Genomic DNA, 12,964 nt, shown 5'->3' with positions numbered 1-12,964 from the left:
CTGAATTTGCAGCCAGCATGTTTGTCCCTGGATATATACGCCCAAAGCTGTATTTCCCTTACGCTGTGGATCACAGTGAGCAGGTAACGCTATGCATGTGTGTATACATACTTCTAGACGCTCCCGCACAGACATACATCTGCATACACAAACAAGTGCGAAGCGGGATTCGTGCTGCACCCAGCTCAAGCTCTATGGCCTGCGCGGAGCTGCCAAGCTGTAGCAGCTGTGGTTCTTCAGTTCTGCAATTCAGCTGTCCTCTCACTCCAGCAACACCTGAAATGCAGGAGGAAATGGATACGCAAAGCACCAGCACAGCCAGTGCGTTCAGCGACCTGATGCTGAGAACACTCCACGATTTCAGGACTCGGTGGACGTACGAGGGGGCCATGTTACGTTCCCTGGCGCCAGCCTTCCCCTGGCCCTGCAAGGGGACAACTGGGTGCATAAGGCTGCTGCTCCCGTCCCCACTTGCCTTTGCTTCCCATCCCACCCAGCTGCTGGGATGGACACTGAGCCAAGGGTCTGGCCTTAGTTTCAAGTCTTCCAGAAATTTACTAAACCGGTCATATAAAAGGGTAATAAATGATTGATGAATATAAACATGTGTTCATCGTTTTCAACCGTCTTGTTTCTGTCCTACAAGAAAGAATTCCATTAACTACTCTTGTTACCCTTTAGAGAGAAATACAGGGGAATCCACACAATTTTCATGTAGTAAAATACATAACGAAAATACATTAAAAAAATTGTCTCTAGCCAGAGCAGAAATCTCATTTACTTGTAAACAAGCTATGAAGCTTCTGACAGACCAGCTTGAAAATTGCACAGACTTCTACAGAGATTGTTTCAGAAAATGTGTCTAGTTTCCAGTCTGCTGGTGAAAATGGCTTTTGTCTCAAAGTTGGCAAGGATTTGAAAGGACAGGGGGAGAGAAATCTGGGATAGCGAGGCAAATGTGCTGAATATGGTTTTTTGTTTGACTTTTAGTTTGACTGGAAAAAAACCAGATCCTTTTGGGTGGCAGAAACAAATATTTCCTTCACAAGTGTAGAAACAGCCTGAATTGTACAATATACTGCTAGCAGTATAGAGGTTGTAGAAGGTATAAAATTTGAATAATTACTATTAAAATGCAGTGAATAGCTGGGGAAGATGGTCACTTCTTGGAGAAAAAAACCTGTGACTTGATTTGCCTTGACTGTCACACAGTACAACAACATCATTAAGTAAAAATCCGCTGGACTGAAGCAGGGAGAGAGGAACTGCTTACTCAGGCTAGCCAGGACCACTCCCCAATGCTTGCTCTGGCAGCAGGTAACCAAGGGACCCTGTCCCTGGTGCTCAGCAGGGTTTCCTGGCGACCCACTGTTAGAAATCAGTGTATGGGGGCAATACTATTCATATAAAACCGCTTGGCAGTATCTGTGAGAGCATCCCGCTCTCAGCAGAATTTTATTTCAGTTTTAGATTAGATACTGAGGATGATGTAATGAAAGAAAACGTAGTTTATAAGACCGCTGCTTGGTTAAGCAGACTACTTTTATTTAATTTTCCTGTACAGGAGTATTCTAGAATTCTAATTATTACTGTTCTCAGTTGATTAATTCGACATTGCTCTGGTCGTTTGCAGGGGGTAATGCGAGGCACGGTACCTTATCTTGGTACCTTCCTCACTGATCTCATCATGCTTGACACAGCCCTTCAGGACCATATCGAGGTAACTGGGGGCAATTTTTTTAACCCTGAATATCCTCCCTGCCACTGAGTGTGTCTGTTCCTGTATCTTCTACTGGGTTATTGTGCAGCTCTTAAAAAGTAGAGGAATCTGTTTTCAGAAAAAAAAAGGAGGCAACATGCAGTTTTATTAGCAACAAGAATCTTGCGTGAATTTGAGTGCAGTTATCTCAAGGGACGAGCTTAGCATTCTATTTTGCCTTGTTTTCTTAGGTAGGAAAAGATGAAGAAAGAAGCCTTTCCATTATTCTGTTTTATTTTTCTGAAAAGAACATTTTAGTGTAAAGATTTCTGTGAATAGTTGGTAAAATACACAGAATCATGAACTGAGCTCTTCAGACTGTTCACTGAAGTGCTTCACAGTATTGACTTGGACGTGTCTGAGCCCCAAAGTGATTAAAGACCTATTTTTTTTTTCATTTGTCTTTAGCTGAACGAGCAGGGGGAACCAATCTAGCACAGGAAGGTTAAAACGCTTGCAAGAGAGTGTGGTCCTTTAACAGAGGCTGAGGATGAGGCCAGTTCTCAGAGGTGTTTGTTTCAAAGGTTTTCAAACACCTGTGAAAGTTGGCCCTGTTAAAGCACATGCTCGAGGAGCCGTGCTGTGGGTGCCCAGCCTTTGCTGCGCTGGTACCGGCATTTCTGCTAAGAACGGGCAAATCCCCTTCTCCCTGGGCTGGTCACGGTGGCTGGTTGGTTTGGTGGTTCTTTGCTTTGCAAGCTGCCCTGCAGCAGGGCTGTGGAAGGTTGCTCCATGTCCAGTTTCTTTTTGGCAGTTTCCCTTCTGTGCATGCTTTGCGTTCAGTCGGTGTCTCCGAAACTCCCTGGGAACAGCGCTGGGCTCCCAGCGCAGGCAAAGCTGAGTGTGTTTCTTGCACGCAAAATCCTGCGAGCGTTCTTCAGACCTGGTCTTGACACAGCCTTTATGGGCATTCTTGTGTTGGACTTTTCTTCTCGGGCAGATGGCCATTTGGGCCAGGAGGACAGCTACCCTTTGGAGCCTTGGGCATATGAGAGCTGTGGCTTTTACCACATCTGGAAACGGGTATTTTTAGACTGCCCTTGCTCAGGGCAGGTCTGTGCTTTACATTAGCCTCGCTACTTCACCCTGTTTGTGATTAAATTCAACTGAGCATGTGCTCTTCTTACTCTGACCCCTTCTCCTTCCTTCCAACAGGGTGGCCTGATCAATTTTGAAAAGAGGCGAAAGGTAAATGGAATGTTCTGCGATTTTCAGTTTCCTGATGCCCTCTGTTAGAGCGTTCTCTTGGCGAGGCCGTTTCTCTTTGCTCAGGCACATACAATAGCCGCTTATTTTAATGCAGGTTTGTGAGGAAAGAATAGATCCCTAGAAGACCGTAAGCCTCTGCCAAACTGCGAGGGGTGGTGCAGGACAGAACCTACTTTTTAGATGTGTGCAACAGGGGAAGAGGAGCTGCAGGCCCCTTGCTCCCCTGGGATTTACATCTGGGGCACACACGTTCCCTCCCTTTGGTGCTCGTGGGGGTACGTTACGCCTGGATGTGCTGTGGGGTGGTGAAGAGTGAATCAGACCTGGCGGCATGAGACCTTTGCTTTCCAGAAGATGCAGTTTGCAGATGTTTTCCTTCTGCTGCAGTGAACTGTTTGTAGGTAAAAGGCTGCCGAGAGCCAGCTAGGTACCCGGCACTGAGACACACACGCTGTCAGTCTTTCAGCCTGCTCCTTGTTGGTCAGAGATAACGCTGTGCAGGAGTAAAGGCACTAGGGTTACATCTGGCTGAATGAAGTCGTGCCAAATCTCCGTTCTGGGGCCTGAAAGCAGATTCGGATTTGGCTGATGGAGCCATTTCCTTCCCTTAACTGCTCCCAGCTCTACAAACCACTTCTTGGACTTGCCTTGCGTGTGTAACTGCATGGCTCGGGACACTGACAATGAGATCTCTGTGGCCACCAGCCCAGCTTCATCCAAACCAGCGGCAAAGCTGCCCTCCGAACCATGCTGAGCACTCGGCTCCGTCCCTGCATCCCGATTCTATAACCTGCTCTGACAGAAGGGAGGGTTAAGAAATCTTTTGGCGAAGTGTGAATGCAAGTGGAGTTACAGAAGAGCAGCGCATTCTAGTCACCCGTGTGAAGGGCAGCATTTTATGTTCCTCTGGTGCAAGTGTGAGCGCGCAACGTGCAAATCCAGGGAAGATCAGACTCCTGGCTTTCATCGCAGGCAACCCTAACTATTACCCTTGCTTGCTGCCTGAGAACCACCTAAGCAGAGCGCGTGGTTCTTCCCTCGGAGCTGGTCTGGCCAGGGTAGGGTGATCGGCAGAACTTCTGACCCTTTGCTGCCTGTGTTCCCAGAGGAACAACCAGCAGTGCTGCCGTTCGGTGGGTTTGCACCGGCGTTACGCTTCGCTCAGTACTTGGGAAAGGCTCTGTGGTGAAGCATGACGCCTTGTGTTTGCCTTCTCAGCTGTGTGTGTCTGATAAAATGTTCGCATTTCAATGCACATTATGGATGCTGGGGGGGGAAAGGCTTCGTTGTTTGAAAAACTGGTTCTGGAAACAGTCACGCAACTGAAACCGAGCTTCACGTCAAACAGAGTTTGTCCTGGTTCTGTTGTTGCATGTGTTCAGTTTACGAATGAGTTTGGCTTTATCTTGTTTTCTAATTAAATTCCTATTTGATTGTTTATTTTCCTAGGAATTTGAAGTAATTGCCCAAATTAAGCTCTTGCAATCTGCATGTAACAGCTATTGCATGACACCAGACCAAAAATTCATCGCGTGGTTCAGGAGACAGCAGCATTTAACTGAGGAGGAGAGGTAGGTTCTCAGTCCGGCTGGCAAAGCAGGCTTTTCTGACCCCCCAGCCACCGGCAGGTAGGTTCTGTCAGCCTTCCGCTGTCCTCTTGCAGAGCTTACCTCCACTGCTGCTCGAGGTGAGTGGAAATACGTTTGCCTTCCGCTAAACAGCTGTAGAAAACCTGTGAACGCTCAGCAGGGTTTAGTTTTGAGATGGGAAATCAGGCTTCTGACTTTGAAATATGATAGTGTGCTGTGTCTGGGCTGTCTGTCTGCCCAGACACAGGCTCAGAAGTCGACCCTAAGAGACGTCAGGATGCAGGCACTGAGCTGGTGGATGCGGGCAGCAGGTAGCTGAGGCAACGCAGAGCTCGCTGAGCGTTCACCGGGTGAATGTCTCCCGGGCGCTTGGGGTGGGCTTTGCATGGTAAAATGTGGACAGAGCTCTGTTCCTCTTTATGGGTTTGCAGCCTTCTGTGAAGTGGGAATAATTGAAGGATTCTTGCATTTCTTGAATATTGCTACTTTGAGATACATAACTAATAGTATTGTCTGTAAAAAATTAACCCCGTGGCCTCTGTTCTGCAGTTACAGCCTTTCACGTGAGGTTGAAGCAGCTGCTGACACTAGCACCACATCGCCGAAATCTCGGAAAAGCATGGTGAAGAGATTCAGCCTGTGAGTACGACAGAGCAAGGGGCGTTCAATGTGTTAACACGAGCCTGAGTCCCTCGAACGAGCGGTCCTCGTTCCGCCCGCTGACAAACCTGGCTGGGGATCCAGACCACTGCGCTGCCAGAAGGAGACACCAGCAGCTAGAAACACACACCTCTGCCCGAAGCTGTCCCTTTCCATCGTTATAACTAGTCATGAGGATTATTAATGATGAAAGAGATTAGAAATAATCGAGCCTTCCTATGGTCTTACAAAAAGGAGCAATTTTAGTGCTGGATTATAAATTCAGTATCTGTTGTGTAATAACTTCTTCGAATGCAGTAGCAAACCAGAGTAAATGAGGATATAGTCTGGCCTATTATTAGTCTAATTTGCTATACGCATGCAAAAATTCCTTGCAGGATTTTAATATGAAAATTAAGGTTAGCAAAAAGGCAATCTGTCTAACTGCCTTCAAGTCAGAGAAGGAAAAAAGTCATGGGGACTTGGTCCAATTTAGTCTCGTACCGCAAAGACTGGAACCAGAGGCGGGTGGAGAACAGGGGCACGCGGCTCAGCAGGCACGGGAAGCAACAGACTAGCAGGGATTCGGGGAGAGCTGCAGGGAATGAAAGCAGAGATCGAGGGCTGAAGTAAAAATATCTTGAAGGTGAGAAATTTGAACCTGATGGGAGAAGAGATATGAAGGCACCCCCACACACCAGTGGCATGATCAAGATGAGGGGGGAAATGATGAATTTAACAGCGCTGTCAGTGCTTCGCTCTCCTTTCCGGCTTGGTTCGGGTACCTCGTTTCCTCAGAGCAGCCAGCAGCCGTCCGCTTCGCGTCCGCGCTGTGCAGGTTAGGGTCTGAAAGAAGAACAGATGTTGTCAAGCTAGAGTTCTGAGTTCTGATGCGCAAAACAACGTGGGCAGCTGCTTGGGAAGTGTTTCGGTTAGTCCGTCCGAGTTGATACGTAGTGAGAAGGTGAGCTTTGACAATGACAGCGCCTGAACCCTCGGCAGCCTCTCGTCTGTGGCTCCCACGGCACATGCCTAAGCGCTGCGTAGGAACTGTCACTGCCGAGCACAGGCTTTATTCTCTCATTTCCGACTACATTTCATTTATTATTGTAAGGTACTGCACTGTGTTTGTCTGCACTGTGCGGTCTTTGTCTAAACAACTGTTTCATCTGCACTCTGAATGGCTGCTGCAAATTAATGCTGTAGAAAAGACTGCCATAATTCAACCCAGAAACAGGGAGTGACACCTCTCTAAATTGTTTTAAATCATTAACTGCATGCTGACATAGCATCTCATTCACCTTGCTTCTCCACTTCATATACTATACAAGTTTGTTTCCTTTGATGCTCCTTTAAATTAACCTGACCCGCATTTAGCAAGGAGTCTCGGAGAGGGAGAGCCTCTAATTTACACTTTCTTGTGATCTCCTCCTTGCGTACGCATCCATTCAGGCTCTTAGAGAGAAACTGGTCTCTGTGGCACCTGTCCCGGGTGAAAGAATTTGCAGCAGGGATGAGTTTGCCTTTTGAGGGCCTTTGCCCGGTGTATGGCCAAAGTAGGTCTTGTGCTGTCTTCTGTCAGAGGGAGCAGGGTGCGACAGCCGCGCGCGGGAGCACGTAAGGCGGAGCCTGCCGCCGTGCCTCTGGCTTGCGCTCATCCCTGAGCTTGTGAACGCGGCGGGTTTACGATCCAGCATTTCCTGGCAAGCGAGTCTGACAACGCACCAGGCCCAAGAGGGGTCTCGCTTGTGGTACCCGGGCACCGGCTGCGATTCGCAGCGGAAGCAGGTTTTGTGTTGGTGTGTAGCAAACCCTCTTCACAAACAACACAGAGGGAATGGAAACACTAGGCCGCTCCAGATAGGAAACCAAAACAATCTGTAAGATTTTTGAACCCAGCGACAGCTTTGCTGAGTCCAGCTCTGTTCTGCTTTTGCTTACAGGCCGTTATGCTTTCTTTTCCACACTAGGCTGTTTCTTAGCTCCGAGATGATGGCCCATAGCACACCCATCAAGGAGAAACCCAAATCGACTCCAGGTGGGAGCTCTGGTGAAAGCATGGACTCGGCCAGTGTTTCGTCGTGTGAGTTTAATCACTCTGAATCTGAAGACGTCTGCACCTCTCCCACAGACGCTCCTGATGAGCCTCAGAAAAAGGTACGATGGGGCCTTGCTGCCAGCACAAAGCCCGTGAGCGGCGGTCGGCACCGCAGGCAGACACTAGATGCTTGCCCAAGCCTCTTGGTCTTGCCTAGAGGATGGCTTTTAGTGGAATGGAGAGATTCCAGAAAGAAGCGTGTGAAAATGGAAGCAATCCAGCCAGGATTTTTGCACAACCCCTTCTCTGTGGCCAAGACACAAGGCAGACTGAAGTTCTCCTTCCCTGAAACCAGTTTTTCTTGTGGTTCCTGGCAGTGCTTTTGCTTAGGTGAGGGCCTGGAGAAGCACGAGGTTATGTTTTTCTCTCAGAACCTCACGGTGCTTTTTGAGAGGGATGGGGCAGGCTAGCGGCATGTCGACTTCCGAGCCCAGGGGAAGCAGGGTGAGGAGCCCGAGCATCGCGCTCGCTCGTGGCACGTGGTAGCGTGACGTTAGCAGTGACGTGGACAAGAGGATTTATATGACCCCACAAACAAAACCAAATGAGAGGAGTAAGATCAACAGCGGGTCATCTCCTCCTGGAATACCTCCGGTTCAATGAGCTACTCTGCTGCCATGTCCGTCACGCTCAGTCAGCTGGAAGGGGAGGTTCGACTCCAGCCGCCCCACGGCAAACTGAGCGGGAGGCTGCAGCCGTGAGCGTTCCTGAGGGCGTGAGGGGCCGGACGCGTGCTGTCACCTCCCGGGGAGACAAACTGCATGGGCAGGGACCCAGCAGAAGGGACCTGACCGGGGGGTCCACAGGGATGTACTTCCCCCGGCAGGCTCTTCCCTTTTGAATGAAATTGTGTCAAGCGTATCACTGAAGCCCTTTTTAGGGATGTTTTGCTGAAAAGTGGGGGTTTAGCTTATGGATATTTTAGATTAAATTGTACTAAATGTCCTTGAACCAAATGAAGCACGAGGTGCACAGCTACTGAATGCCTTCTTTGCTTCAGTCTTCAGTGCTAAGACTGGCCCTCAGGAATCCCAGGCCCCGGAGGTAAGAGAAGAAGCCTACAAAGAGGACGACTTTCCCTTGGTCGAGGAGGACTGTGTGAGGGATCACTTAAGTGATCTGGATGTCCACAAATCCATGGGCCCCGATGGAATGCACCCACGAGTGCTGAGGGAGCTGGCGGATGTCATTGCTGAGCCACTCTCCATCATCTTTGAGAGGTCCTGGAGGACAGGAGAGGTGCCCAAGGACTGGAGAAAGGCCAATGTCACTCCAATCTTCAAAAAGGGCAAGAAGGAGGACCCAGGGAACTACAGGCCGGTCAGCCTCACCTCCATCCCAGGAAAGGTGATGGAGTAGCTAATCCTGGAGGCCATCATCAAGCAAGTGGAAGAAAAGAAGGTTATCAGGAGTAGTCAGCATGGATTCACCAAGGGGAAATCATGCCTGACCAATCTGATAGCTTTCTACGATGACATGACTGGCTGGGTAGACGAAGGGAGAGCCGTGGATGTTGTCTACCTTGACTTCAGCAAGGCTTTCGACACAGTCGCCCATGATATCCTCCTAGGGAAGCTGAGGAAGTGTGGGCTGGATGAGTGGTCGGTGAAGTGGATAGAGAACTGGCTGAATGGCAGAACTCAGAGGGTTGTCATCAGCGGCTCTGAGTCTAGTTGGAGGCTGGTAACAAGTGGTGTCCCCCAGGGGTCAGTACTGGGCCCAGTCTTGTTTAACTTCTTCATCAACGACCTGGATGAAGAGTTAGAATGTACCCTCAGCAAGTTTGCTGATGACACCAAACCGGGAGGTGTGGTAGATACACCAGAAGGCTGTGCTGCCATTCAGCGTGACCTGGATAGGCTGGAAAGCTGGGCAGAGAGGAACCTGATGAGGTTCAACAAAGGCAAATGCAGGGTCCTGCACCTGGGGAGGAACAACCTCATGCACCAGTACAGGCTTGGGGTGGACCTGCTGGAGAGCAGCTCTGCGGAGAGGGACCTGGGCGTCCTGGTGGACGACAGGTTAACCATGAGCCAGCAGTGTGCCCTGGCTGCCAAGAAAGCCAATGGGATCCTGGGGTGCATCAAGAAGAGTGTGGCCAGCAGGACGAGGGAGGTTCTCCCTCCCCTCTACACTGCCCTGGTGAGGCCTCATCTAGAGTACTGTGTCCAGTTCTGGGCTCCCCAGTTCAAGAAAGATGAAGAGCTACTGGAGAGAGTCCAGCGGAGGGCTACGAGGATGATTAGGGGACTGGAACATCTCCCCTACGAGGAGAGGTTGAGGGAACTGGGCTTGTTCAGCCTGAAGAAGAGAAGGCTGCGAGGGGACCTTATAAATGCTTACAAATATCTGAAGGGTGGGTGTCAGGAGGATGGGGCCAATCTCTTTTCAGTGGTGCCCAGTGACAGGACAAGGGGCAATGGGCACAAACTGAGGCACAGGAAGTTCCGTCTGAACATGAGGAAGAACTTCTTCCCTCCGAGGGTGACGGAGCACTGGAACAGGCTGCCCAGGGAGGTTGTGGAGTCTCCTTCTCTGGAGATATTCAGGACCCGCCTGGACAAGGTCCTGTGCAGCTTGCTGTAGGTGACCCTGCTTCGGCAGGAGGGTTGGACTAGATGACCCACAGAGGTCCCTTCCAACCCCTACTATTCTGTGATTCTGTGATTCTGTGCCAGGTGCTGGCATCCATATAACTACATCGTTTAAATGATGGACAGGCTGGAAAGTTGGGCAGAGAGGAACCTGATGAGGTTCAACAAAGGCAAGTGCAGGGTCCTGCACCTGGGGAGGAACAACCCCATGCACCAGTACAGGCTGGGGCGGACCTGCTGGAGAGCAGCTCTGTGGAGAGGGACCTGGGTGTCCTGGTGGACGACAGGTTGACCATGAGCCAGCAGCGTGCCCTGGCTGCCAAGAAAGCTAATGAGATCCTGGGGTGCATTAGGAGGAGTGTGGCCAGCAGGTGCAGGGAGGTTCTCCTCCCACTCTACTCTGCCCTGGTGAGCCCTCATCTGGAGTCCTGTGTCCAATTCTGGGCTCCCCAGTTCAAGAAAGATGAGGAGCTACTGGAGAGAGTCCAGCGGAGGGCTACAAGGATGGTGAGGGGACTGGAGCATCTCTCCTACGAGGACAGGCTGAGGGAGCTGGGCTTGTTCAGCCTGGAGAAGAGAAGGCTGAGAGGGGACCTTAGAGATGCCGATAAATATCTTCAGGGTGAGTGTCAGGAGGACGGGGCCAGACTCTTTTCAGTGGTGCCCAGCAACAGGATAAGGGGCAATGGGCACAAACTGAAGCAGAGGACGTTCCAGCTGAACACGAGGAAGAACTTCTTCCCTCTGAGGGTGACGGAGCCCTGGCCCAGGCTGCCCAGGGATGCTGTGGAGTCTCCTTCTCTGGAGATATTCCAGACCCGGCTGGACGCGGTGCTGTGCAGCCTGCTGTGGGTGACCCTGCTTGGGCAGGGGGTTGAGCTGGGTGACCCACAGAGGTCCCTGCCAACCCCTGCCATGCTGGGATTCTGTGATTCTGTGTAGCTGGAGCTGTTGTTGCAGTGATTTGGATACGTGACTTGGAGCGGGAAGACCCTCTCAGCAGTTTTGGAGCAAGGCAGATGGAGAGCAAGGCAAAACCTCGAGCAGCAGCGGAGGGAAGGGGCAGCTCCCCTCGAGGAGAGCCCACCCAAGGAGCAGGGGCACGCAGGAGGTGTGCGTGAGCGTCTCCACTGGCGTCAAGGCTCCGGCGCCGCTCGTTGTGTCTGCTGCCATCTCCTGGCCTGCTCTTCGGGCAGCCAAGGGCCAGCAGCGCCAGGGGCCGGCACACCCAGCCTGGTGGAAATTAGCCTTCATTAAAACGGTGAAATTAATCCAGCGAAGGTCATTTTTTCTGGAGGCAGAGCACACCGCTGCCAGCCTGCTGGACCGAGTGCCGACGGCTGAGGTTCTGTATGCGCCTTCTGCCTTCTCAAGCTCTTCCCCCAGAACGGCACACGCGGGCACACAAAATGCCCAGTTTATGACCGTGTTTTTCTCTTTCTGTTGTGCAGCTCTCCGAATCGGAATCCTCCGAATCCTCCATCCATTCCACGGACACGTCTTCCTCAGGGGTGTCATCCTTAACCTCATCCCCTTCCTTGCTGTCCACCAACGACAAGTGCCCCATCTCCGTGACGCCCGTTACCTCAAAAGAGCCACCTCCTGTTTACAACCAGCAGAACAGAGACGCCTGCATCATCCGGATCAGCATAGAAGACGACAACGGCAACATGTACAAGAGCATCCTGGTGGGTGGTGCGGGCAGCAGAGCGCTGCTATCGCTGGCGATGTTTAAACCAGCGGCGCTGTTAGTCTCGAGGGCGCCTAGTCGCCGAGCCAACTGACCAAACCGGGCTCGGCAGGCAAAATGACAGAAGTTACGGTTCCAAATACACGGAGCACGGTACGAATGAGAGGTTGGAAAACAGCGTCTCTGTGGAAGTTCCTAGGCTTGAAATTAAAGTCTGCATTTAATCACAAAGCTCCAAGTGAAGCATCCTGATCAAGTGCAGGCTTTGCTGCTCCTGCCCTTTGGCTGGCTGCTTTTTCCCTAGCCTGGGACTTGTGAGTTTGGCCACGAGATGCCACGTGCCGCCTGTTGCCTGGAGCAGCTCTCCCCAGGAGCCGCCTTCTGGGAGCAGGGAGCCGGAGGCGAGGAAGCTGAGAAGCCCTTTAACTATGCAGCCGCTCTCTGTGGCGAAGGGTGCCAGCACAGCAGCCGCCAGCGCTCTGGCGTTGCCCCTGGTGCTGGCTCCGCAGAGGGGTGCCGGGCTCGTGGCCGAGGAGCGCTGGGCCGTGGCAACGTGACTCACCTGCACGCATCTCTGCAGACCTCTGCCGGAGCCGTCCTCGGGGCCGGGGGGGAACACACGTACAGGGGCAGTTCTCGGCACGCTTCACTCGCTGTTTGGGTTTCCGTGCTCTGACCTCCCTGCACAGCACGGTGCCCGTCCCGAGGGCCTGGCCGGTTCGGCTGCTGGGGACACATCTTCCTCCCGACCGCACGAGGCTCTGGAGGGAGTCCGGTGTCGGCTCCGGATGCGCAGCGCTTCCACAGCAGACTGTAAGCCAAGGGACGGGGCCAAAAGTCTTTGCAGGATGCCAAAGAAAGTCTTTAGGGCAGGAGGCTGCAGATTAATTGATGTCTGCAAACAACAGACGGGGCAGCGATGTACGCAGACTGTTAGCGCTACTGAGAACAAGGTCTCGTGTCTCCAAGTGCTTGCTCAGGAGAGCAGGTGCTGATTTACTGCGGTCTCTTCTAGCACAGTATCTGTCATCTTCAGCTAAACCACCACCGCCATATGTCCCAGGTACCACGTGTCGGTACCTAGCAGAACCTGCCTTACTGACTCATCCTATTTTTTCAGTTCTCTGAAATCTTTTCCAAGACCAAGTGGTCTGCAGAAAGGCAGGCCTTTGCTAATTAATAAATCATTACCTAGAATGAATAAGCAGCAGCTCTCTTTGCAACTCTCTCTTTCCAGCTAACCAGCCAAGACAAAGCTCCTGCTGTCATCCAGAGAGCGATGCTGAAGCACAACCTGGAATCTGACGCAGCCGAGGACTACGAGCTCGTACAGGTCATCTCAAAGGACAAAGGTAGGGAAGCGGAATGCTGCTGCTGCTGCTCCTT

At 51.6% G+C, this 12,964-nt stretch overlaps 2 protein-coding genes across 2 annotated transcripts in view; one reads left to right on the top strand and one right to left on the bottom strand.

The window, feature by feature from the left end:
- Positions 1 to 12,964, top strand: part of LOC142361702 (ral guanine nucleotide dissociation stimulator-like 1) — a 28,766-nt gene that overhangs the window by 13,477 nt on the left and 2,325 nt on the right. Inside the window, exons 10-16 of the mRNA XM_075424104.1 lie at positions 1,634 to 1,720; positions 2,915 to 2,947; positions 4,418 to 4,539; positions 5,107 to 5,196; positions 7,167 to 7,353; positions 11,340 to 11,576; positions 12,816 to 12,930. Of these exons, the coding sequence (XP_075280219.1) occupies positions 1,634 to 1,720; positions 2,915 to 2,947; positions 4,418 to 4,539; positions 5,107 to 5,196; positions 7,167 to 7,353; positions 11,340 to 11,576; positions 12,816 to 12,930 (871 nt within the window). The remainder of the gene's footprint in view (positions 1 to 1,633; positions 1,721 to 2,914; positions 2,948 to 4,417; positions 4,540 to 5,106; positions 5,197 to 7,166; positions 7,354 to 11,339; positions 11,577 to 12,815; positions 12,931 to 12,964) is intronic.
- LOC104335097 (procollagen galactosyltransferase 2) overlaps positions 5,174 to 12,964 on the bottom strand; it is a 29,593-nt gene continuing 21,802 nt past the window's right edge. The window contains exon 13 of the transcript XR_012764222.1: positions 5,174 to 6,042. The gene's annotated coding sequence lies outside the window, so the exon portion shown is untranslated. The remainder of the gene's footprint in view (positions 6,043 to 12,964) is intronic.

Source organism: Opisthocomus hoazin, chromosome 6, assembly GCF_030867145.1.
Source record: "Opisthocomus hoazin isolate bOpiHoa1 chromosome 6, bOpiHoa1.hap1, whole genome shotgun sequence".
In the NCBI taxonomy this organism is placed as follows: domain Eukaryota; kingdom Metazoa; phylum Chordata; class Aves; order Opisthocomiformes; family Opisthocomidae; genus Opisthocomus; species Opisthocomus hoazin.
The sequence above is the reverse complement of the archived record's forward strand: the minus strand, read 5'-3'. Positions and strand labels throughout refer to the sequence as shown.